This window comes from Anomaloglossus baeobatrachus, chromosome 10 (genome assembly GCF_048569485.1).
Source record: "Anomaloglossus baeobatrachus isolate aAnoBae1 chromosome 10, aAnoBae1.hap1, whole genome shotgun sequence".
NCBI lineage: Eukaryota > Metazoa > Chordata > Amphibia > Anura > Aromobatidae > Anomaloglossus > Anomaloglossus baeobatrachus.
In genome coordinates this window covers 52525214-52548919 of record NC_134362.1, presented here as the reverse complement: position 1 = coordinate 52548919, position 23706 = coordinate 52525214, and the positions used below count along the sequence as shown (strand labels likewise).

General features: G+C 46.5%; 1 protein-coding gene across 1 annotated transcript in view; it reads left to right on the top strand.

Annotated features, from left to right (window-relative positions):
• Positions 1 to 596: 596 nt before the first annotated feature.
• MARK2 (microtubule affinity regulating kinase 2) overlaps positions 597 to 23706 on the top strand; it is a 227280-nt gene continuing 204170 nt past the window's right edge. Inside the window, exon 1 of the mRNA XM_075326656.1 lies at positions 597 to 1530. Within this exon, the coding sequence (XP_075182771.1) occupies positions 1480 to 1530 (51 nt within the window). The 5' untranslated portion in view covers positions 597 to 1479. The remainder of the gene's footprint in view (positions 1531 to 23706) is intronic.

Here is a 23706-nt window from a genome sequence, read left to right as displayed (position 1 = left end):
AAACCTCTAGTCAATTGCACTTTTTTTTGCAATTTCACCGCACTTAGAATTTTTTTTCCCGTTTTCCAGTACACTATGTGGTAAAGCTTATGGTTTTATTCTTAAGTACAACTTTTCCCACAAAAAATAAGCCCTCATATGGTAAGATTGGTGGGGAAAAAAAAAAAAAAGGTACGGCTCTCGGAAGTAGGGGAGGATAAAACGAAAAATCGCCAGGGGGTGAAAGAGTTAACGAACTCATTGAAAAAGAAAAAAATGCCAATTTTTTGGTCCATCCTGCATATCCAGCCCCACCCCAAAAAAAAAAAGTGACCAAAACATCCGTGTACCCCAATATGGTGCTAACATGCGATCCAATGTGCTCCCAGCCTGACAATGACGCGGAGTCCCGAGCGGCGGGTTCTTTTTGCGCCTCTACTAGCGCCATCTAGTGTTTCTGCTCGTGTAATTACACCCTAGGTGGCGCATGCGCAGTGCACTGTTCGTGTGTGCAGCTGAGGACAGGTCCGGGTATGCGCGCGCAGCCTCAGCGAGCCGGAAACATCGCGCTCTCTAGTCAGGTGACTCCGGGGTCGTGCGTGCATGCGTGCGCGCCCCTCCCCCCTCCTCCCTCCATAGAGAGCTGAGAGAGCGGGGACACACCTGGAGCAAGCGAGCGGGAGATCAACAGCGCGCACTGGGGGGGAAGGGGGAGGCGCCAGACCTGGGCGGGAGAATCTACCTGTGTCACCCCCCCTCCTCCTCACTTTCCACTCCCGCTCCCCCTCCCTGACTGACACCTTTGGTGCGGTCCGGCGGCCCATCGGCTTCCATTACTCAGTAACTCCCTAGGAGAAGTGGGCGTGTTACTGCGGGCTGTGGTGTGAGGAAGATACAATTACAGGAGGGCGCGTAGTGCGCATGTGTGCGGCTCACCTGAGAGTGACACCTGCCCTGCCCTGTCCACAAGGGGGCACCTGCGCGCCCCCTCACTGTGCAGTGTCCGGCATTGGGGGCAGTAGTGCGCCACTCAGTGACCTGGGCCTAGTCAGGGTGTACTGCCCACCATTATTACCTGGCAGCCCTATGTACTGAATCAGAACCCCCTCCTATCCCTTCACAATGTGTCACTGAGACCACAGGGGGCTCCTGTAATATAACCTGTCTTCTGTGTGTCCAGTAATAAAACCAAAAATTGCCCCCCCCCCCCCGTAACCAGATCACTGCACGTCCCTCCGCTCTCCCGCGGCCCCCTCTGATCTCCCCAGGCCCCTCCGGAGGCCCCTCTAGTCTCCCGAGACCCCCTCGAATATCCCGAGGCCCCCCTCCAATCTCCCAAGGCCCCCCTCCAATCTCCCAAGGCCCCCTCGAATCTCTCAAGGCCCCCCTCCGATCTCCCGAGGCCCCCCTCCGATCTCCCGAGGCCCCCTCTGCTCTCCCAAGGCCCCCTCCGATCTCTTGTCCAATGCTGTTCTTAAAGTGGATCTATAACTAAGTACAATGTCCACTCGGACCCCCCTACCCACCGTCAATGAACGTGATGCCGATCAGGTGAGTGCCACGCGGTGATGGACCACCAACACTGCGCGTCGTTGGAATGAGGGGGGCATGAGCCCAGAACGGTGATATTGTGAAAATGACAGATGTATTTATGTATAGACATTTGTAACAATTGTTTACTATGTCATTGGTCACTGTATTCTGTGAAATTGGTCCCCCAGATCACTACGGCGCTGGTCACTGTATTCTGTGAGATTAGGCCCCAGATCACTACGGCGCTGGTCACTGTATTCTGTGAGATTAGGCCCCAGATCACTACGTCACTGGTCACTGTATTCTGTGAGATTGGGCCCCCCGATCACTACGGCGCTGGTCACTGTATTCTGTGAGATTAGGCCCCCGATCACTACGGCGCTGGTCACTGTATTCTGTGAGATTAGGCCCCAGATCACTACGTCACTGGTCACTGTATTCTGTGAGATTAGGCCCCAGATCACTACGGCGCTGGTCACTGTATTCTGTGAGATTAGGCCCCAGATCACTACGTCACTGGTCACTGTATTCTGTGAGATTGGGCCCCCCGATCACTACGGCGCTGGTCACTGTATTCTGTGAGATTAGGCCCCCGATCACTACGGCGCTGGTCACTGTATTCTGTGAGATTAGGCCCCCGATCACTACGGCGCTGGTCACTGTATTCTGTGAGATTAGGCCCCCGATCACTACGGCGCTGGTCACTGTATTCTGTGAGATTAGGCCCCCGATCACTACGGCCCTGGTCACTGTATTCTGTGAGATTAGGCCCCCGATCACTACGGCCCTGGTCACTGTATTCTGTGAGATTAGGCCCCCGATCACTACGGCCCTGGTCACTGTATTCTGTGAGATTAGGCCCCCGATCACTACGGCGCTGGTCACTGTATTCTGTGAGATTAGGCCCCCGATCACTACGGCGCTGGTCACTGTATTCTGTGAGATTAGGCCCCCGATCACAACGGCGCTGGTCACTGTATTCTGTGAGATTAGGCCCCCGATCACTACGGCGCTGGTCACTGTATTCTGTGAGATTAGGCCCCCGATCACTACGGCGCTGGTCACTGTATTCTGTGAGATTAGGCCCCCGATCACTACGGCGCTGGTCACTGTATTCTGTGAGATTAGGCCCCCGATCACTACGGCGCTGGTCACTGTATTCTGTGAGATTAGGCCCCCGATCACTACGGCGCTGGTCACTGTATTCTGTGAGATTAGGCCCCCGATCACTACGGCGCTGGTCACTGTATTCTGTGAGATTAGGCCCCCGATCACTACGGCGCTGGTCACTGTATTCTGTGAGATTAGGCCCCCGATCACTACGGCGCTGGTCACTGTATTCTGTGAGATTAGGCCCCCGATCACTACGGCGCTGGTCACTGTATTCTGTGAGATTAGGCCCCCGATCACTACGGCGCTGGTCACTGTATTCTGTGAGATTAGGCCCCCGATCACTACGGCGCTGGTCACTGTATTCTGTGAGATTAGGCCCCCGATCACTACGGCGCTGGTCACTGTATTCTGTGAGATTAGGCCCCCGATCACTACGGCGCTGGTCACTGTATTCTGTGAGATTAGGCCCCCGATCACTACGGCGCTGGTCACTGTATTCTGTGAGATTAGGCCCCCGATCACTACGGCGCTGGTCACTGTATTCTGTGAGATTAGGCCCCCGATCACTACGGCGCTGGTCACTGTATTCTGTGAGATTAGGCCCCCGATCACTACGGCGCTGGTCACTGTATTCTGTGAGATTAGGCCCCCGATCACTACGGCGCTGGTCACTGTATTCTGTGAGATTAGGCCCCCGATCACTACGGCGCTGGTCACTGTATTCTGTGAGATTAGGCCCCCGATCACTACGGCGCTGGTCACTGTATTCTGTGAGATTAGGCCCCCGATCACTACGGCGCTGGTCACTGTATTCTGTGAGATTAGGCCCCCGATCACTACGGCGCTGGTCACTGTATTCTGTGAGATTAGGCCCCCGATCACTACGGCGCTGGTCACTGTATTCTGTGAGATTAGGCCCCCGATCACTACGGCGCTGGTCACTGTATTCTGTGAGATTAGGCCCCCGATCACTACGGCGCTGGTCACTGTATTCTGTGAGATTAGGCCCCCGATCACTACGGCGCTGGTCACTGTATTCTGTGAGATTAGGCCCCCGATCACTACGGCGCTGGTCACTGTATTCTGTGAGATTAGGCCCCCGATCACTACGGCGCTGGTCACTGTATTCTGTGAGATTAGGCCCCCGATCACTACGGCGCTGGTCACTGTATTCTGTGAGATTAGGCCCCCGATCACTACGGCGCTGGTCACTGTATTCTGTGAGATTAGGCCCCCGATCACTACGGCGCTGGTCACTGTATTCTGTGAGATTAGGCCCCCGATCACTACGGCGCTGGCCACTGTATTCTGTGAGATTAGACCCCCGATCACTACGGCACTGGTCACTGTATTCTGTGAGATTAGGCCCCCGATTTTCCTCTCTTAGATGTGACTTGTATTCAAGTCTGTGGATGCGGAAAACAAAAATATTGGATCCAGTATGGATTATCTGTGAAGCATCCGATATTTACAAATACATTGCTATTAGTTAAATACTTTTTTATATGTTTGTGCAAATTTATCCCTAGATGTGGACTGAGACTCAGAATATTACACTATAATCTATGTGCAATTGAAGACTACTTCATATAAATGGAAACTTTGCATTTTTTTGCTGTATTGTTTAAAACGTGTTGTGGTGGAGCCTGATTTCAGAAAAAGCTGACGTCATATGGCGCTTTTTTTTTTCTTGAAGACTTATAAAGAGTTAATCTCTGACGACAGAGATCTGTTGTGTTCACTGTCATATGCTGTCCGATTGAGCTACTGTCATTTGCATTGAGGGATATTGAATTATCTTGACGTGACCTGATTGGCTGCAGGGGTGACCTGATTGGCTGCAGCGATCGCATGTTGTTTTGAGGGAGCCACAAATAGAGATGGTGGTAAACGTGGCACTTCTCTGTTATCTTCTGATGGACATCTCTGCTCCCCTGCTAGAGACCAGTATGATTGGCAGTCTGAAATCTGATGAGCCCGATTGACGCTTGCCCCGACGATCAGTCGTCCCGTGCCTCCATACACATTAGACTGTCAGCCGAACCTTAGCCTAATGTGTATGGGCCATCAATATCAGACCCACTATCCCCACTGATCCGGTGTCATTACCTCCAGTGACATCCGGATGTACGCGCTGAACAGAGTGCTATGTGCGCACGTTGCGTACAAGCCCTGCAGAAATTTCTGCAGCGATCTGAAGAGCACATGTGCGCTTTAGATCGCTGCAGAAATGTCCGTAGTGAGCGCCGATTCCATGCGCTCTGCCTGCAGCTCCTGCCATAGACAGAGCAGGAGCTGCCGGCAAAGCGCAGGAAAGAAGTGACATGTCACTTCTTTTTGCGCAGCGCTTCGGCAGTAGCCGAAGCGCTGCGCTCTTAGACGCCACGTGCGCACGGCCCCTGCACAATCTCCATAGACTGTGCAGGGGACGCAGGACGCATGCAGTTACGCTGCGCTACAAAGCGCAGCGTAACTGCATGTTTTTACGCAACGTGCGCACATAGCATAAGGAGCTCAGCTCTGATCACTGTGTAGTGGTCGCTGTCACGTCCTGCTGATCTGCCTCCTATGGAAGAGAATAGGAGCTGATCTTCAGTTCTGCAGCGACCACTACACAGTGATCAGAGCTGAGCTGTTCAGTTAATTTGCAGTGTGTGAATGTGTTAAAGGGTACGGTTCCACTTAGCTTCTGATGCGAGAGCATCAGTAACGATATGCTAATGACCCTCTGCTGCGAGCGACAGCCGAGGGTGATGAGATCTTACGATCAGATCACAGCTGTGGAGAAGAGGGAGGGAGCGAGCACTTTCTCCCCATCTCCTCGGCTGCCTATCTCTGCGTATATTGCACTGCACTTGGATGACATGTGAGTGCAGTGCGATGTTTCACACCCCCCATAGACTTGTATAGGGGTGCGTGAGCCGAGACTCTCTGTCAAACGCAGCATGCTGCAATTCATTCTGCATGAGAAATCAATCGCAGATGGACACTGCCCCCATAGTTTTGCACTAGAGTGAAAGCCATCCGATGTTTTATCGGATTGCACTCGTCCGTGCAAAACGCAAGTGGAACCGAACCAAAAGGGGGATTCCCATCTCCAAGACCCTATCCCAATATGTAGTAGTAATAATATTAGCAAATACCTCCAATTAGAAATGTAGTATACTTCTCCTGATTAGCTATGTCTCTTACCTCATGTGCAGGGCATTGCGGCGTAGGTATCCATGGTTACAATCACAAAAACTAACCGTCACTATGTGAGTGAATGTAAGTGACAGCCCCTGATTTGAGCATCCTAACGGCAGCTAGAAGGAATAGATATACTGTATTTCTTTCAGGTGCACTGTAACCTATGCAAAAATGTTCCCTCTACTTTTGCAGATTATCTTTAGGAGATTATATGTATATATAATTTTTAACACTTTAATGAATTTTAAGTATTTTTTTTTTTATAACAATTCTTTTGTTTGTTACATTTGTACATGGGTATTTCCGGGTGTTTTTCCAGGCCCATAGAATAGCCTACAGGGGAAAAGACCAGAACAAAATGACAGCACAGTAAAAGTCATAACACATAGAATTTAGTCAGAAACATCCATATCCCCCACTGTGTAGCCCTTTAAATGATAAACAAGGTGATCCCCTCAAAAGCACTGGTATAGTATTGAGAAATTGTATTATGAAATTCTGTATATGTGCCTAGATGCGCATTACAGCGGGAGGCTGCGGAGCTGGATGCACATTACAGCGGAAGGCTGCGGAGCTGGATGCGCATTACAGCGGGAGGCTGCGGAGCTGGAGGCGCATTACAGCGGGAGGCTGCGGAGCTGGAGGCGCATTACAGCGGGAGGCTGCGGAGCTGGAGGCGCATTACAGCGGGAGGCTGCGGAGCTGGAGGCGCATTACAGCGGGAGGCTGCGGAGCTGGAGGCGCATTACAGCGGGAGGCTGCGGAGCTGGAGGCGCATTACAGCGGGAGGCTGCGGAGCTGGAGGCGCATTACAGCGGGAGGCTGCGGAGCTGGAGGCGCATTACAGCGGGAGGCTGCGGAGCTGGAGGCGCATTACAGCGGGAGGCTGAGGAGCTGGAGGCGCATTACAGAGTGAGGCTGAGGAGCTGGAGGCGCATTACAGAGTGAGGCTGAGGAGCTGGAGGCGCATTACAGCGTGGGGCTGAGGAGCTGGAGGCTCATTACAGCGTGGGGCTGAGGAGCTGGAGGCTCATTACAGCGTGGGGCTGAGGAGCTGGAGGCTCATTACAGCGTGGGGCTGAGGAGCTGGAGGCTCATTACAGCGTGGGGCTGAGGAGCTGGAGGCTCATTACAGCGTGGGGCTGAGGAGCTGGAGGCTCATTACAGCGTGGGGCTGAGGAGCTGGAGGCTCATTACAGCGTGGGGCTGAGGAGCTGGAGGCTCATTACAGCGTGGGGCTGAGGAGCTGGAGGCTCATTACAGCGTGGGGCTGAGGAGCTGGAGGCTCATTACAGCGTGGGGCTGAGGAGCTGGAAGCTCATTACAGCGTGGGGCTGAGGAGCTGGAGGCTCATTACAGCGTGGGGCTGAGGAGCTGGAGGCTCATTACAGCGTGGGGCTGAGGAGCTGGAGGCTCATTACAGCGTGGGGCTGAGGAGCTGGAGGCTCATTACAGCGTGGGGCTGAGGAGCTGGAGGCTCATTACAGCGTGGGGCTGAGGAGCTGGAGGCTCATTACAGCGTGGGGCTGAGGAGCTGGAGGCTCATTACAGCGTGGGGCTGAGGAGTTGGCGGCTCAATACAGCGTGGGGCTGAGGAGCTGGCGGCACAATACAGCGTGGGGCTCTAGGAGCTGGCGGCGCGTTAGATCGTGAGGCTCTAGGAGCTGGAGGCGCATTACAGCATGAGGCTCTAGTTGCTGGCGGCTCATTACAGCGTGGGGCTCTAGTTGCTGGCGGCGTGTTACAGCGTGAGGCTCTAGGAGCTGGCGGCGCGTTAGGTCGTGAGGCTCTAGGAGCTGGAGGCGCATTACAGCATGAGGCTCTAGTTGCTGGCGGCGCGTTACAGCGTGAGGCTCTAGTTGCTGGCGGCGCGTTACAGCGTGAGGCTCTAGTTGCTGGCGGCGCGTTACAGCGTGAGGCTCTAGTTGCTGGCGGCGCGTTACAGCGTGAGGCTCTAGTTGCTGGCGGCGCGTTACAGCGGTTTTTATCAAAATTATTGCTCATGATCACAGCTTTTTGACACACCATTGCCAGGAATTTACAAATGTCTGGTTGACCAGTGCACCTAGGAATTTGTTACTGGCGTCTAAAGTTTGGGCTGGATTTTGGTTACTGTTTATGCAAGTTACTTTTGCTAGGCCATTAAAAAGGCAAGTTGTCTCCTGTAGTTGTCTAACTGGCTCCTAAAATCTCCAGAATTGTGTCTTCCCTGCTCTGGGCACGTTTTGTGCTACAGGTTGCGGCTAATCTCGAGCAGAATTTTTTTTGGGGGGGGGGGGGGGGCGGGAAGCTGCAAATACTTGACATTTATTTTCCTTTACCCCCTTCTTTTATTTTCTTAGCACCTCTTCCTTTTTTATTTATTACATGAAAATGAAATTTTGTAGAAGTTTCCATGTTAGGAAATATTGTTTGGGTAATGTTACCAAACCTGTTAGGCTGTTAGTCTTGCGTTGCTTGGCCGCTGTTGTCATTTATAAGGCTGTTCGTCATCAGCACCTAAATACTGCACTGCAGACAAGGATGCAAAGAAGTATTTAAAAAAAATAAATTAAAAAAAACCTTACCGTAAAACCAAGAACTTCTTCACTTTATTGACTTTTTACCATCTTTTTGGATTTATTCTACTTGAATATTTTCAACCCTGATCACGGTGGCTGAATAAAGACCACTAGGTGGGAAAGTTGGATCTGTAGTTGATAATATGGCCTGCGAGCCTATTGCTGTGCTGCATCAGCGACTCCTATAAATTATGCGCCATTTTTACAGATGCAAGTTCTCATACATGGAATAACAAGACTGACCGGCGCGGTGCACGCGCATTTCTGAATTCGTTAAGTTACATTTGCAGTTGTATACGTATGCGGCATGTACATCAAGAGCAGTTCACCTGCAGTTTTAACGTAACCCTAGGTGAACATATTTACCGTTAGTATTGGATCCGTTTTTTATTTTTACATGGCGCTAATGTTATCTTGGGTCTATGCACATTGACATATTTAATATACACCTGATGACAAATGAGTGCCATAAATTTACAGCTCTTGGTCCTTTCCTGAGCTCTAATTCATTGTAAATTTATGACGTGAGATTAAGGTGTCTGCAATCTTGCAAGAGCAGGTCAGTTCTCCGGCTGTCCGATACAGCTGCAAAGCCCTAAGGGGTACTTCTCACATAGCGAGATCACTAGCGAGATCGCTGCTGAGTCACGGTTTTTGTGATGCAGCAGTGACCTCATTAGCGATCTCGCTGTGTGTGACACTAAGCAGCGATCTGGCCCCTGCTGTGAGATCGCTGCTCGTTACACACAGTTTTTGTTCGTTTCTTTATTGTTGCTCTCCCGCTGTGAAGTGCACATTGCTGTGTTTGACAGCGAGAGAGCAACGATCTGAATGTGCAGGGAGCATGGAGCCGGCGTCTGGCAGCCTGCGGTAAGCTGTAACCAAGCGAAGCCCTTTGCTTAGTTACCCGATATTTACCTTGGTTACTAGCGCCCGCTGCTCTCACGCTGCCAGTGCCAGCTCCCTGCACACGTAGCCAGAGTACACATCGGGTAAATAAGCAAAGCGGTTTGCTTGTTAACCCGATGTGTACTCTGGCTAGGAGCACAGGGAGCAAGCGCTAAGCGGTGTGCGCTGGTAACCAAGGTAAATATCGGGTAACCAAGCACTTGGTTACCCGATATTTACCTTAGTTACCAAGCGCAGCATCGCTTCCACGCGTCGCTGGGGGCTGGTTACTGGTCAAATCTGCCTGATTGACAGCTCACCAGCGACCATGTAGCGACACACCAGCGATCCTGACCAGGTCAGATCGCTGGTGGGATCGCTTGAGCGTCGCTAAAGTGTGACGGTACCCTAAGAGAAGACAGAAGCGGTTTATCTCTACTTCTGTCGTGTTTCACCAGCTACAAAGTACTCAATGAGCGCTATGCAGTATATAGATGCTCCTGTAAAACCTGTCGATCACATAATCGCTGGATGTCTGCCTGGCATAACAGAGCTGCTAGACACAGATCAGCTCTGCCAGTGACATTGTCATGCTAGGTATGGGGAAATACTGAGCGAACAGCAAAACGGGACGGAAGAGGGAAATCGTGTGTCTAGGGGAGTGGAGATGGTGATTCCTGATAAAATCTTCCACTGGCTTCCCTAACGTCCCTAGATAGGTTCCACACCTTTGCGCCAAGCAGGATACCTGGCCCTGGCTGACCCTGAACTGGGTCCTTGTTAATGAACAGGCTGAATGAGCACTAGTCAACCCCACTAAGTCCTAAAGAACAAACAGGGAAAACAAAAACAACTTCTCTCCAAGATGACTTAGGGAGAGGAACAGCAACATACGTACAACAACATTTCACCAGATGATTACATCTTCCACTGGCTCCCCTGACATCCCTGGATAGGTTCCACACCTATGCGCCAAGCAGGATACCCAGCCCTGGCTAACCTTGAACTGGGCCCTAGGTAATGAATGGGTGGGATGAGCGCTAGTCAACCCCACTAAGTCCTAAAGAACAAAAGGGGGAAAGAAAATAAACAACTTATCTCCAAGATGACGTAGGGAAAAGATCAGCAACATACTACGTCTATCCAGATGATTACAAACCGGCTGCTTGCAATCAGGACCGTATAGAATCTTAACTCTATCCCCTGCAACATACCACGGGGAAATACAGGTATATAAAGACACAGAGGATGAGGGATGATGATTAGCAGCTGAAAGGAAAAGATCTCCACAGGGTCCTAAAGGGGAAAGAGTAAACCCACAAGACACACAAAACATTCACACTACAGAGGGAAAGGATGGAATATCAAGGAGCAGTTTGTGCACCCTAATGCAGAGACCTTCTGCAGCTGGACACCATAAGGTTGTCTGTCAACCATGACACACCTGTGACAGACATGTGGCCCAGTATAGGGCTGTTTTCCCCTGCAACTGGGGCTCCTGTGAATGCCTAAGTTACAGTGTGAAAAAAAAAAAATCAGTTAAGGAAAAAGTAATTGTTTAGCAGATATCAATTACTGTAAGGCAAGGACATATGGAGCGAAAAGGCAGCAGGGCACATTAAAGAGGAGCGGTAGATGGTCAGTCTCCAGTATTTTCTTGCAAAGGAAACAGATTTTGTGACTGTTATGGCAGTTTCTTTTACTTTGTATTTGCATTTGGATAGAAATAGCTCTTCAGACATTCTAGGTGTTATCTCGGGGTGAATGGAGATTTTGGCCGGCAGGGCCATTGCGGACGTCCTGCTTCTAGGCATCTTTAAGGTTCTATAGACTGTACATTAATGGAAGATTCGTCTGAAAGTCAAGCTCTAACTCTTGTAAAGGTTTTCTGCTTCTCAGATGGGTTTTCACCTCTTGAGCAAGGATACACCCTGATGTGACGCTGGTGCGAGGTTAGGAAGTGTGCCACTTCCTCCCTGAATATGCGGTAGAACCTGTTTATCTTAAGACATGCATGTCTGCCCTACCGAACTCAACCTACAAATGATCATTTCCGGGGACCCGACATTCACATTATGTGCATCTGTGGTACAACGAAATGTACAGTACAAACAATACACCACTGATCAGACACTATTTTGGTTTATATTTCCATGTTTATTGGCTACTACAGGTTTTATTTAAAGGATTAAATTATCTATTTTACATTAAATATTGTAAGAACTGTGGAGTTGTAAGTTCCGATAAGGTTAGGGCTAAACATTGTGACCATGAGTAGGAAGCAACTTTAACTTGTTCCATGAGGGGCAAAATTAAAGAAAAATAGCCAGCAATGATTGCACAAAACTTTCAAGAAGTTTTTTACTTTACCAACCCCCCCCCTTAGGCTGCTTTCACACATCAGTTTTTCGCCATCAGGCACAATCCGGCGATAAATAATATAGATAATAGATAATCGATAGATAAATAGATAATAGATAGATGGATAGAAAGATAATCAGTAGATAATCAATAGATAGAGTCCCTGTGAGGATACACTGCAGTTTTCGCGAGCGGTAATGTGTTCACATTACCGACTGTGAGAAATGACCTGTAGTTACCCCTGCAGCATCGCTCACTGAACAAGGCTGCATTGAGTATGTGTCAGACGTGGCTGGATGATGCAGGCGTCATGGGACCTGTGTGGATTACGCTGGAGCTGTGTGTTTGAGAGTGGTTAATAAAGTGGTGAAAGAGGGGGCTTTTATTTAAAATAAAAGATTTTTCCGTGTGTGTGTTTATTCACTTTACTTACGGGTTAATCATGGAAGCTGTCTCATAGACGCTTCCATGATTAAGCTTGGACTTAGTGGCAGCTATGGGCTGCCATTAACTTGTTATTACCCCGATTGCCACAGCATCACGGCAATCTGGAAGAGCCGGCAACAGGCCGGGACTGTCGCATAATGGATGCGTCATTCTCGGGGCAGCTGCGGGCTGATATTCTTGGCTGTGGTGGGCAGGTGCATTAACCATGGCCCGCACCCTCCCCAGCCTGAGAATACCAGGCCGCTGCTGTGTGTTTACCTTCGCTGGATGGTCAAAATACAGCGGAGCCCACGTTTTTCTTTTTTTTTTTTTTTTTTTAATTTTTTATTTTTATATGTCCGTTTGATTTCTATGTGCATTCTATATGTCTGTGTGTGTGTGATATGTGTGTGTATTATATATATATATGTCTGTGTGTGTGTGTGTGTGTGTGTGTGTGTGTGTGTGTGTATTCTATATGTGTGTGAGTATGGTGTGTGTGTGTGTATTTTATATATATATATATATATATATATATATATATATATATATCTGTGTGTGTGTATTCTATGTCTGTGTGTGAGAGTGATATGTGTGTGTGTATTTTATATATATATAATATATATATATATATATAAAATACACACACACATATCACTCTCACACACAGACATAGAATACACACACACAGATATATATATATATATATATATATATATATATGTCTGTGTGTGTGTGTATTCTATATGTCTGTGTGAGTGTGATGTGTGTGATTACTCTCTGCTCCGCTTCCTCTTCCTGTCATAATGACATCACTTCCTTGCAAACCGCAGCCAGTGATGAACATTGTCTCGAAAACGCTAAATACCGCGGGAATAACGCCGGAATAACGCAATGAAACGCACATAATTTGCTCCCTGCGTTATTCCTGCGCTATTTCATGATTACATTACAGTCAATGGAGTGAATAACGCAGTTCGCTGCAGAAAAGACGTGACATGCTCATTCTTTTTCTCAAGAAAATCTCCAGAGAATTTTCTTAAGAAAAAAAAAACGCAGTGTGTGCACAGCTAATTTTTTTTCCATATGTTTTGCTGGGGAATGTCTGCAGAAAGGTTACACCCATTTTCTCAAGAAAGTTCTGCCGCAAAAACGCAAAAAAAATCTGCGGGTAAAAACGCAGTGTGCGCAGAGGGCCTTAAAAACCATACTGAGTGAAGTGTGAATCATCAGCATTTACTGTTGCAAACCTTTATTGTGAATTCTATATTTAAAAATATGCAACAAATACTCAGCACTTTGATGTTTAAGTAGTGCAGGGCCCTTTAATTAAAGGGGACCTATCATCAGTGTCCTGGTGTCTTAAAAGGGTGGCATGGTGGCTCAGTGGTTAGCACTGCAGTCTTGTGGTGGCTCAGTGGTTAGCACTGCATGGTGGCTCAGTGGTTAGCACTGCTGTCTTGCAGCGCTGGGGTCCTGGGTTCAAATCCTACCAAGGACACCATCTGCAAGGAGTTTTGTATGTTCTCCCCGTGTTTGCGTGGGTTTCCTCCGGGTTCTCCGGTTTCTTCCCACACTCCAAAGACATACAGATAGGGACTCTAGATTGTGAGCCCCAATGGGGACAGTGTTGCCAATGTATGTAAAGCGCTGTGGAAGTAATAGCGCTATATAAATGAATAAAATTATTATTATTATTATTATTATTATTATTAATAAAAACAAGCAACATGAATCAGACTGAGTGTTCAGTGGGCAGTGGGCATGAGATTTCTATCAATCCCATCCACTTGACATTGTGTTTTGTGCACACTGAAAATACACAAGGATCAAAAACTCATTGTGGGAACTTTTAAACTCTGTGTCCCTTTTATAGGGGTTGTCCAGACACATATTTGGGATAGGTCATCCATATCAGATGGGTGTGCGTCCAGCAGCTGTTATCGTTCCCTTCACAATGAGCGCAGCTGTGAAGTGCAGTGCTGCTCAGTGTTTACACCCTCTGCCACCCGAGCCTGGAGCAAGTGATTGATGGGGATGCCAAGTGTTGGACCCCGACTGATCTTATACCGGATACCTATCCTATGGAAAGGGTCATCAATGTCTTGTGACTGGACAATCCCCTTAATTGCATTTTTTTTTTTTAGCATTTTTACTTCTGCATTTTTGCATAAAATTGACCTCATTGCTAATCGGAGTAAACGAAGAGTTTTTACTGACTATTATCCTTGAGAACTGTCATGTAACCCCTGCAATGTATTGTAAAATGGCCAATAGCTAAAGAAGTTCATATAGGAACGATTAATTTAATGTTTTTACACTCAACCCCCCCCACTTAATAATTTTCCATGCATCAGTGGGATAAAATAATCTGCTTGTCCTATATACAGTCGTGTGATTAGATTATGTAGGAATGGGAAGGCGCAGGCATATTTCCCTGGTATCTGGTCTGACCTGTTTTTTAAAGGCCAGTTTGAGCCTATGCACTTGAGCTGATTGCTCCATAGTTCCCTGTAAAGGGAAAATTGTGACGTCATTAAGGGTCTCCATATTGATTACTGAAAGGCTCGGCCCAATTATGCTAATCAGAGTGGAATCCCATTTTCCCAGGTTTGGAGAAGATGGGGGAAAAAAAATCTCCATCTTCTCCATTCTGTCATTTCATGAAAATCAGATCTCTTATCCTACTGGTTCAATTTTTTTAATTTATTTATTTATATTATATATATTCTTCTTCTACGGACCCATTGATTTGCATGGCCAGGTGTGATCTGATTTACAGATGCAAATCATGCATGCTTCGATTTTTTTTTTTTTTTTTTTTTTTCTCTCTCTTCCCCCTTGGATACACTTGGCCCCATTGGTCTTAACATGATCCGATGTTTTGTCGGAACAAAAATACGGATCTTTTGCACGAGCCCAAACACAGAAGCATTTAGTCAAGAAACCGCTGACTTTGAGCTCAGCGTTCATATGGGTTGGTGAGTTTTTTTGGTTCCCCTTCTCCTTGGTAGAATTATGTTGTCACTTTAATAACCCAATATTGAATGGCACCACGATAAAAGAAATGACCTGCTGGGGATGTATGGGAGATTGTACAGACCACAATATTATCTACATGAAAGTGGTTGATATAATCATAGATCTCACATAAGTTAGAGAACCTGTCATTCGGTCAAAAACAACCAGCATTTGCTATTATTTTATTCCTGCTGTTTTACTGAATTATTTTTTCTTTCCTTCCGTCTCCTCTTGCTCCCGTGCCGCCTCCTCTTGCTCCTTTGCCGCCTGCTCCTTTGCCGCCTGCTCCTTTGCCGCCTGCTCCTTTGCCGCCTGCTCCTTTGCCGCCTGCTCCTTTGCCGCCTGCTCCTTTGCCGCCTGCTCCTTTGCCGCCTGCTCCTTTGCCGCCTGCTCCTTTGCCGCCTCCTCTTGCTCCCCTGCCGCCTCCTCTTGCTCCCCTGCCGCCTCCTCTTGCTCCCCTGCCGCCTCCTCTTGCTCCCCTGCCGCCTCCTCTTGCTCCTTTGCCGCCTCCTCTTGCTCCTTTGCCGCCTCCTCTTGCTCCCTTGCCGCCTCCTCTTGCTCCCTTGCCGCCTCCTCTTGCTCCTTTGCCGCCTCCTCTTGCTCCTTTGCCGCCTCCTTTTGCTCCTTTGCCGCCTCCTCTTGCTCCTCTGCCGCCTCCTCTTGCTCCTCTGCCGCCTCCTCTTGCACCCCTGCCGCCTCCTCTTGCACCCCTGCCGCCTCCTCTTGCTCCCCTGCCGCCTCCTCTTGCTCCCCTGCCGCCTCCTCTTGCTCCCCTGCCGCCTCCTGTTGCTCCCTTGCCGCCTCCTGTTGCTCCCTTGCCGCCTCCTGTTGCTCCCTTGCCGCCTCCTGTTGCTCCCTTGCCGCCTCCTGTTGCTCCCTTGCCGCCTCCTGTTGCTCCCTTGCCGCCTCCTGTTGCTCCCTTGCCGCCTCCTGTTGCTCCCTTGCCGCCTCCTGTTGCTCCCTTGCCGCCTCCTGTTGCTCCCTTGCCGCCTCCTGTTGCTCCTTTGCCGCCTCCTCTTGCTCCTTTGCCGCCTCCTCTTGCTCCTTTGCCGCCTGCTCCTTTGCCGCCTCCTCTTGCTCCCCTGCCGCCTCCTCTCGCTCCCCTGCCTCCTCCTCTCGCTCCCCTGCCGCCTCCTCTCGCTCCCCTGCCGCCTCCTCTCGCTCCCCTGCCGCCTCCTCTCGCTCCCCTGCCGCCTCCTCTCGCTCCCCTGCCGCCTCCTCTCGCTCCCCTGCCGCCTCCTCTCGCTCCCCTGCCGCCTCCTCTCGCTCCCCTGCCGCCTCCTCTCGCTCCTCTGCCGCCTCCTCTCGCTCCTCTGCCGCCTCCTCTCGCTCCCCTGCCGCCTCCTCTCGCTCCCCTGCCGCCGCCTCTCGCTCCCCTGCCGCCGCCTCTCGCTCCCCTGCCGCCGCCTCTCGCTCCCCTGCCGCCGCCTCTCGCTCCCCTGCCGCCGCCTCTCGCTCCCCTGCCGCCGCCTCTCGCTCCCCTGCCGCCGCCTCTTGCTCTCTTGCTCCCCTTTCTCTTCCCCTTTTTCTTTTTTTTTTCCTTTCTTCCTTTCTCCTCTTTTTTTCTTTTCCCCTCTTTCTTTCCTTACGCCTCTTTGCTTTTTCTTTTTTTAAAAAATTGGACATCTGGTTCTTTGCTAACTTTTTTTTTAACCCTTATTGGGTGCAACACTTACGGTAGCTCACTTCACACGGCCAGCTTTCCTAACGTACAGCATCAGCAGCAACTGGAGCCAGCTCTGATTGCAGCTTTTTAACCAATTATATGGCGCTGCCAATCACTGACAGAGGCATAAAAATGGTGTTGATGAGTTACTCTGGCTGCCATCTTTGTACTTCTGTGCAGTCCACATACATGATGTGGTTTTGCAATATATAGTTTAAGTCCCCTAAAAACGTTTAAATAAATTAATTATAATATGTATGTAATGTACCTGTGCTATAAATGCTATAAAGAGGGGGGAAGGGGAGAAACCCAGATTTTTTGCTTATTTGGTCAACATAAGTGTCTCAAAAAATGAAGCAAAACACAAAGTTATATCTCATAAAAAGTGGAATAAAAAAAAGTAAATTTTACACCACTAATATAATAAACTATGTAACTTTAGTAATGTATTCATATTTACTTAAAGAATCATATTTCCATGTCAATAAATTCACGTAAAACACAACCCAATAAACAGTGGCTGAAATTTTATGACATTTTTTATTTTGACTTTGTTGTTCACTGTTTCATTCTACTTGTATTATTTATTTATTGTATTTTTAATTACATTTGTATGGTAAAATGAATGGTGTAATACAAAGCGATAACGCATAGCAAAAAAAAAAAAAAAAAAAAAAAAAGACCAAAAGCAAAAATTGTTTTGCCCTAAAGGGGTTCATGAGGTGGATTTTACTGGGTTATCTGATTTTTTTTGTGTATTTTCTGTCTTGAATTTGTTGCCTGCCATAACCTGGGAAGTTCTGCAACATTTTACTTTTGCATTCGTCATTCCCAAATTTTTTTTTTATTTTTTTTTATTGCTACGTCAGGCTTTTTTTTTTTTCTGCTAATATATAAAGCTCTTGTCCTGTGCACAACAGCAGCAAATACCTCCTCTGGCTACTGTTTCTGATCAGCGTCGCTCTGAATACATTATAGTTGGGAGTTGAAAGGTAACATTGAGCGCAACGTCTTCTCTCAACTTCTGCTTCAAAATAACATTGCTTTACCGGAAACCTTCAGGGAAATTGACGGCGCCCTATAGGGTTCCCGCTCGGAGATGTCCTATAAGGTCAACGGTCTTACACATATATTCGGCACAATATATAGTGGAGAGGTCACAGTAAATACTAAAGTCTGCTGATGGGGCGGAACGTTTTTTGCCTCAAATTTCACTACAAAGCGATTTTAAAATCTGCTTGTATAACAGATTTGGTTGTAGATTGTTGCGATCTTCATCTTTCCCGTAAAACAAATGGTGGTGGATAGAAAAGAAATAGCCGAAGACTGTTAGGCTGTGTCCGCACTTTGCGTTTCCACCTGCGTTTCAAGTGCTTTTTTGGTCCGTTTTGAGAAGCAGCTTTTCCTGCCAAAATGCTTGCGTTTCCATTTCCCATTAAAAACAATCGCAAATGTGATTTTTCCAACCCCACTTTGCGTTTGAAACGCATCTGCGAATTTGCATATTTTGTGGCAAAAACCATGCGTTCAAAAGAAGCAACATGTCAATTTTTTTGCCATTTTCGGTCAGTTTTGATAACATTGAGTCAATGAGAAATGGCCAAAACCAAGAATCCTCCAAATAACCTGCTTTTTTGGTGCAGAAAACATGCGTTTTGGACTTCAATAACGCATGTTTTTTGGACATCAAAAATAATGATTTTCATATGTCCCTTTACACACACACACATAGTCCAACCAATAAAATTAAAAAAATTATTAATTTATTGCTAATTTTTCATTAAATATCGAATTAACGCAAAAAATTAATGATATAAATATATTCCATTATTTTACTTTAAATTATAGATTTGTTTAACTTTTTTCCTTTTTTTTCATTCTGTTTGACTGCTTAAACTTTATTTTAGCAGTGTCTTGATGTTCAAAACGCATCTTTCAAAACGCAAGTGGAAAAGCATGTAAAAAGCACTGAAAACGCGGGAAATACGCATGCGTTTTTCAGCGCTAAATTTCAGAAAAAGGCAACTTTGGATAAATCAAGGCAAAAACGTGCGTTCTAAACTGCAAGTAGGAGAACGCAAAGTAAGGCCCCTAGCCTTAGGCTATGTTCACACAGTGCTTTTTTTTTCCCTGCATTTTTTTCTGCAGCCAGAACCTACTCTATTGGAGTAAAAAAAAAAAAAAAAAAATTGCTTACAAAAAGCAGTTTTTGGTGTAGATTGTGTCATTTGTCTACAGTACATGTTCAATAGATAATGCAGCATTTTTTCTGACTTTTTGCACTTTTCCCATTGCTTTCTATGGTGCTTTTAAAAATGCTGCTGGTTTCCAATCTAGACAGGAAGAGAAAAAGCAATCGTGTGCATGAAATTTCTGCACTCTCATAGCTATAGCTGGGACTGTAAAAAGCAGCTTTTAATTTGCATTAAAAAAAAAAAAAACCCGCTGCAGAAATGCAACATGTGAACATAGCCTTCGGCTATGAGCGCACTAGAAAGTGCCTTTTTCTTAAGAAAAATCCGGACCCTCTTAAAGAATCCCGCACCCGCGGTAAAAAACGCACCAAAACCGCTGTGAAATCTGCATGCGGTTTTACCGCGGACTTACTATGGACTTTCCGCAGGTTGGGCCCTTCGGATTTTTACCATTACCTATGGCAAAAAACGCAGGTACCGGAAAAGAAGTGACATGCTCATTAATTCCACAGCGGAAAATCCGCGGGTATAAAAAAAAAAAACGCAGCATTTTTTAAAACCCTTAGGATTTGCTGGGGAGTGACTGCAGCAATGTTAGGCACATTTTCTGCAGCAATATCTGCGGTAAAATCCGTAGCGTGCGCACAGGGCCTAAGAGTGTATTCTCGCTGCATGTAGCTGCAGTGGAATCCATGGCAGAAATCTGAGGTTCACCCGTGGATTTCTACCAGGGATTTATTTACACATTAGGTTGCTGCGTTCCTCATCCGGCTTTGCCCTATTTATTAAACTTGTCACTCATTGAAGGAGTTTCCAAATAAATGCAAAAAAACCCCAGTCATATGAACGTCATTGCAAATGTGAGAGAATAGAATCCATTTTGGTCTTAAAGAAACCATCTTGTCTTATAACTGAATGATGTCATGGGGTTCAGCTAGCACCGATGGGCGGGGGAAGTTTCACATACCCAGCTTTTCACCGGATGTGGCGCATGCCAGTACAGTACGATACAGTACAGTGGCACCGCCGCAACTTCCGGGTCACATGCTCCGGTCACATGACAGCATGTGACCGGCGCTTGTTGCGCTGCCATTGTACTGTATACACTGTACTGGTGTGCGCCGCATCCGCCAAACCGGCGAAAAGCCGGATGTGTGAAACCGGCCGTTTCACATTTCCATTCACACCCCTGCTGCTCTTATTGGTGCATAGTTCAGAGGAGTTATTTCTTTGTTTGAGGTACTATATAAACTGGTCATATGATGTAAAAAAAAAGCAGAAACTGTCATTACTCCACAAAGAGTGTGTGCTGCAATGATTTCCCGAGCGCTTGTAAAACAAATTTTATTAATTTGGAGTTCAAGTGATAGGAGTGTATTTTGCTCACACAAATTTCCCAGTTATCACAATGGGAGTTCTCGCACCGATTTAATCACTGATTAAGCAGCAAAACCATTGTGTTTTGTTCTCTATGTGTGAACCTATAAGGTATGTTCACATGGTGCGTGTCTGCTGCAGTTTTTTTTTCTGCATCCAACCAAAGTGGTGGCTGGAAAACGCTGCATACAAGTTGTGCGTGTTTTGCCACTTTTGTGGTCTTTTTGTTTTTTGCTACATTTCCATGATGAACTTTGGTTGTTTATTTACTGTTGCAGAGTTTCTGTGCACTTAGGTAAATTGCATTTTATGTTTTGTGGTTTTTTTACATTTTTTTTATCATGTTTTTGTCTCTTTTTGGTCGTGCTTTAACTAGATCTGCTTTATATTTTGTTACTTTCTGGCTTTGACAAAACTTGGTTGCTATATCTGGATGCAGATCATATGCATTTTTGATGCATTTACGTCATGAAAATGCATGTGCATTTTTTTTTTTACCTGCAGATTTTCTGCATCTAAGGCTGGTTTCAGACATCTGTGTTTAATCAGGTACCAGTCACACGCACGCATGGTTATGGTCATACGTGTGCCATACGTGTGTTACACGTGTGACATCCGTGTTTGCATACGTGTGACACGTACCGGGTAAAACACGTGTCTCTGTAATGAAAAGATTTTCTATATTTACCTGTATCCAGCGATGCTGTCTCCGGCTCCTGATCCCTGCTCATTATTTTCATTGATTATTCACTGCCTGAGGATCTGGAAACCGGAGCATCGCGGGGACAGGCTGGGTACAGCACAGCCGAGGACAGCACCGCCGGGGACATCGCCGGTGACAGGTGAGTATACAGCGGTTTGTGCAGTGACATCCAGAGACTCATCAGGGTTCCCAATGAACTCTCATGAACCCCTATTGTGACACTCGCTGTAGCACAGTTGTCGCAGGGGTGTCATCAGGAGGTCATCAGAGTTCATTGGGAAATCCAATGACCTCTTGGACGTCCCTGCACACACAATGCTGGCAGGATACTCACCTGTCGCTAGCGATGTCCCCAGCGATGCTGTCCTCGGCGGTGCTGTCTCCTTCGCTGTCACCGCGATGCCCCTGCTTCCAGCTGCTCACTGCAGTGAATAATCAATGAAAATAATGAGCGGAGGTCAGGAGCGGGGGACAGCAGAGCCGGAGACAGCATCGCTGGATACAGGTAACTATAGAAAATCCTTTTTATTTAAAAACCCGTGTTTTCTTCGGTCCGTGTCACACTGATGTCACACGGATCACATCAATGTGCGGTCCGTGTGACATCCGTGCTGCTGGAGAAAAAATGGACACCTGTCCATGTGAAATAGTGGGGCCACACGGTCCATGTGAAAACACGGCCGTGTGAGAGTGCAAAATAGGGTAACATGGGCACGTGTGACATCCGTGTTAAAAACGGACATCACACGTACCTAAAACACGGCTAATGGTGAAAATCTGCACAGAAAACTCAGCAAGAAAAACTGACGTGGTGCGGAATTTATATTAAACATCCAAAATTCTAGAATGTTGCGGTTTTATTGCAGTGGAGCCCCACGGCTGCTGGGCTTTGGGGGATTGCACTTATCAAACAGTAGTTTTTCTGGTTTCTCCTGCAGTGCTGTCCTCTCTTTGGGGGGCAGGGAACTTTCTTTAGCATTCTTTTAGAACAAGAGGAGGGCGGGAGCAGATAACATAGTGCAGCTCTGTCTGTGCTCCTAGTGGTCGTCAGGCCTGCAGAACAGGGGGCATTGTTCTGAAAGCCTATATTGACACTGACTGTTGTAATAAAGTGCTTGGGTTACCCAAATGTTTCTGTCCTTTTGACCAAATCAGATTTTCTAGCTAGAAACCCTATTGGGCCGCGTGCACACGTTTAGTTTTTTGAGTGCAGATTTTTCACAAAACCCGATGCCAACAAAGTGAATGAGAATCTTGAAATCTGCAAACGCTGAGGATTTTCTTCTTGCAGATTTAAATCTGTAACATATCAATTCTTTGACTATGTTCACATGTTGCATTTTTGCTGCTTTTTTTTTTCTCAGTTTTATGCAAATTAAAAGCATTATCAGCAAAACCTGTGAGATACCAGACACACACTTGCTTTTCTTTTCCTGACTGCAATGGAAAACTGCATTTTTGAAAGAAGCAACATGTCAATTCTTTCAGCTGTTTTTGCAGCTTTTTTTCACCATTGAAAGTAAAGAGTGCAAAAACGCACCTGTTTTTTTTTTTTTCTGCTGCTTATTGCTGCCTGTTTTTTGCTGCTTTTGTGGTGAATGAAACTAACTTTACTTAATCATGTACTGTAAACAAATGACACCAAAAATGCAACCAAAAACACAACAAAAAAATACATTAAAATCTGTTTTTTTTTGAAGCAGTTTTTTTCTGCCAAAAGTGCAGGTTTTGCTGCAGAAAAAAAAGCAACAAAAAGTGTGAACTTAGCCTTTCAGTGTTTTTGCTGCAGACTTCACCCAATACTGATGAGTGGGAAAAATCTGCACTGAAAGCACGGCAAAAAAAAAAAAAAAATTCTTTGCATTTTTTTCTTTCTTGCTGCATGGATTTTTTACGGCTGTTTTTTTTTGCACCGCGTTTTTTTGCGGTGCGTGTGGTTTATTTTGCGTGTTTTTTTTTTTTTTTTTTTTTGCCATGTGGGTTTTTTGCTGCGTTTTTTTTTTTTTCTTTTGCTGTGTGTGGTTTATTTTGCGTGACTTTTTGCTGCGTGTTTTTTTTTTTGGCTGCGTGTTTTTTTTATATGTTGCGTGGGTTGTATGGCGGCTTTTTTTTTTTTTGCTGTGGATAATGTTGCGTGGTTTGTTTTTTTTTTTTTTTTTGCTGCATGTTTTTTTTTTTTCTTTTGGCTGTTTTTTTTTTTGTTTGGGTTTTTTTGCTGTGTGTTTTTTTTTTTGCTGCATGTTTTTTTTTTTTTTTGCCGTATTCTTTTTTGCTGCATGTTTTTTTTTTTTTTTGCGCGTATTCTGTTTGTTTTTTTTTTACATGTACTGTAAAGAAACAACACACCAAGAATGCAGCAATAATTTGCTTTTTTTGAAGTAGTATATTTTTAGCTGCCAGAAGAGCAGATTTTGCAGAAAGAAGCAACAAAAAAGAGCAACGTGGTGAACATGGCCACTCAACGATTTTACTGCAGATTTCACCTAAATTAATGAGTGGTAAAAATCTGCACCAAAGACATAGGACAAAAAAAAAAAATCTGTTTTTGCCGCTTTATTTTTTTTTGCATCAAATCCTAAACGTGTGCAATAGCGGAATTCTATTTTTTGTTTGTTTTTGTAAGCGCTCTCTGTTGTCGCATAGTCTCGGGCTCTGTCTTTTTTTATTTTGGAGATTTACAATAAATATTAGCGA